The 1357-nt window shown below is 17.2% G+C and overlaps 1 protein-coding gene across 1 annotated transcript; it reads right to left on the bottom strand.

The window, feature by feature from the left end:
• Positions 1 to 350: 350 nt before the first annotated feature.
• On the bottom strand, positions 351 to 1192 carry NAEGRDRAFT_76535 (uncharacterized protein; the record flags this gene model as incomplete). Its single annotated transcript, XM_002668502.1, has 10 exons — positions 351 to 353; positions 399 to 482; positions 535 to 537; positions 595 to 597; positions 655 to 657; positions 704 to 793; positions 848 to 850; positions 903 to 905; positions 948 to 950; positions 1004 to 1192. Coding segments are annotated over 10 exons (384 nt in total), but the record flags the coding sequence as incomplete, so codon positions are not given.
• Positions 1193 to 1357: the final 165 nt, after the last annotated feature.

A 1357-nucleotide genomic window follows, 5' to 3' on the forward strand; every position in this document is an offset into this window, starting at 1 on the left:
TTAAATTATTTAATAAATATTCATTTTCAATTACATTTTTTAATAAATTTGGTGCCATTTTTACTATAATTGGTTTAAATACAATAATTCCATTTTTAATTTCATCCATTTCAAATTTTTTTAAAATTACTTTTTTATATTTAATTTCTTTTTTTTTAAATGATTTTTTAATTTCAATTAAATTAATTCCATTTCTATTTGCTATATTTAAATCATTATTTTCTATTTTTATATCTGGATGATTTAATAATAATTTAATTATTTCTAAATTTCTTTCTTTACATGATATACGAAGTGGTGACTATATTTGGATATTTATTATATTTAGTAATTAACATGCTTGTACTTACACCCTATTTTAAAATAATTTAAATATTTTATAAAAATTAATTACATACTAAATTTACATTAATATTTGAATTATTTAATAATTGTTTAACAATTAAAATATTTCCTAATTTACATGATTTACATAATGCTGTCTATATTTGTAATTTTAATTGTAAATCATCAACACAATGAAAATATACTTACTAACTATTTAAATATTTAATTATATAAATAAATAAATAAATATTTTAAAAATGTACATACTCCCTATATAATTACAATTAATCTATTATTAATATTTAATTTAAAATAAATAATACATACAGTCTATTTAAACAATTTTACAATAAATTAAATATTAATATTTACATACATATTCTTGATTTACATTTATAGTAGGTATATTTAATAATAATTTTACAATTTCTTCTGATCCTCTTTCACATGCAATATATAAAGGTGGCTACATCATTTTTAATTATTAAATATTAATTAAATATTATTAAATATTACATACTTTCTAAATAATATATTAAATAAATAAATATATTAATAATAATTAATATACGTACATGCTATAATAGGTAATTACATTCCGATACTAATAAATTACATACTCCCTATATACATCATAATTACAAATTTAAAATATAAATATTAAATAATTACATACTAAATTAACATTAATATTTGGAACTGATAATAAAATCTTTATAATTTCTAAATTTGATTTTTCACAAGCAATTGCTAATAAACTTGTTTTACGATCAGTTTGTAAATCATTAATACAATCTTGTAATTGTAATGTTGATAATGTTGCAATATCATTATTAACAATTGCTTGCAGTGGTGAATTTCCCATTTTTTTATAAATTTGATTTGATTGTCATTTGATGTGTTGCTCATTTGAATGTGTGCAATGGTTGACATTAATCATGTTTCAATCCATAATTAAAATTCTATTTTTAAAACCAAATAGAAGCATCATTTCATATTTGGATCAATATTTCAACAACACCTTCTTCTC

The sequence above is a fragment of the Naegleria gruberi genome (assembly GCF_000004985.1).
Source record: "Naegleria gruberi genomic scaffold NAEGRscaffold_186, whole genome shotgun sequence".
Classification (NCBI taxonomy): Eukaryota; Heterolobosea; class Eutetramitea; order Acrasida; family Naegleriidae; genus Naegleria; species Naegleria gruberi.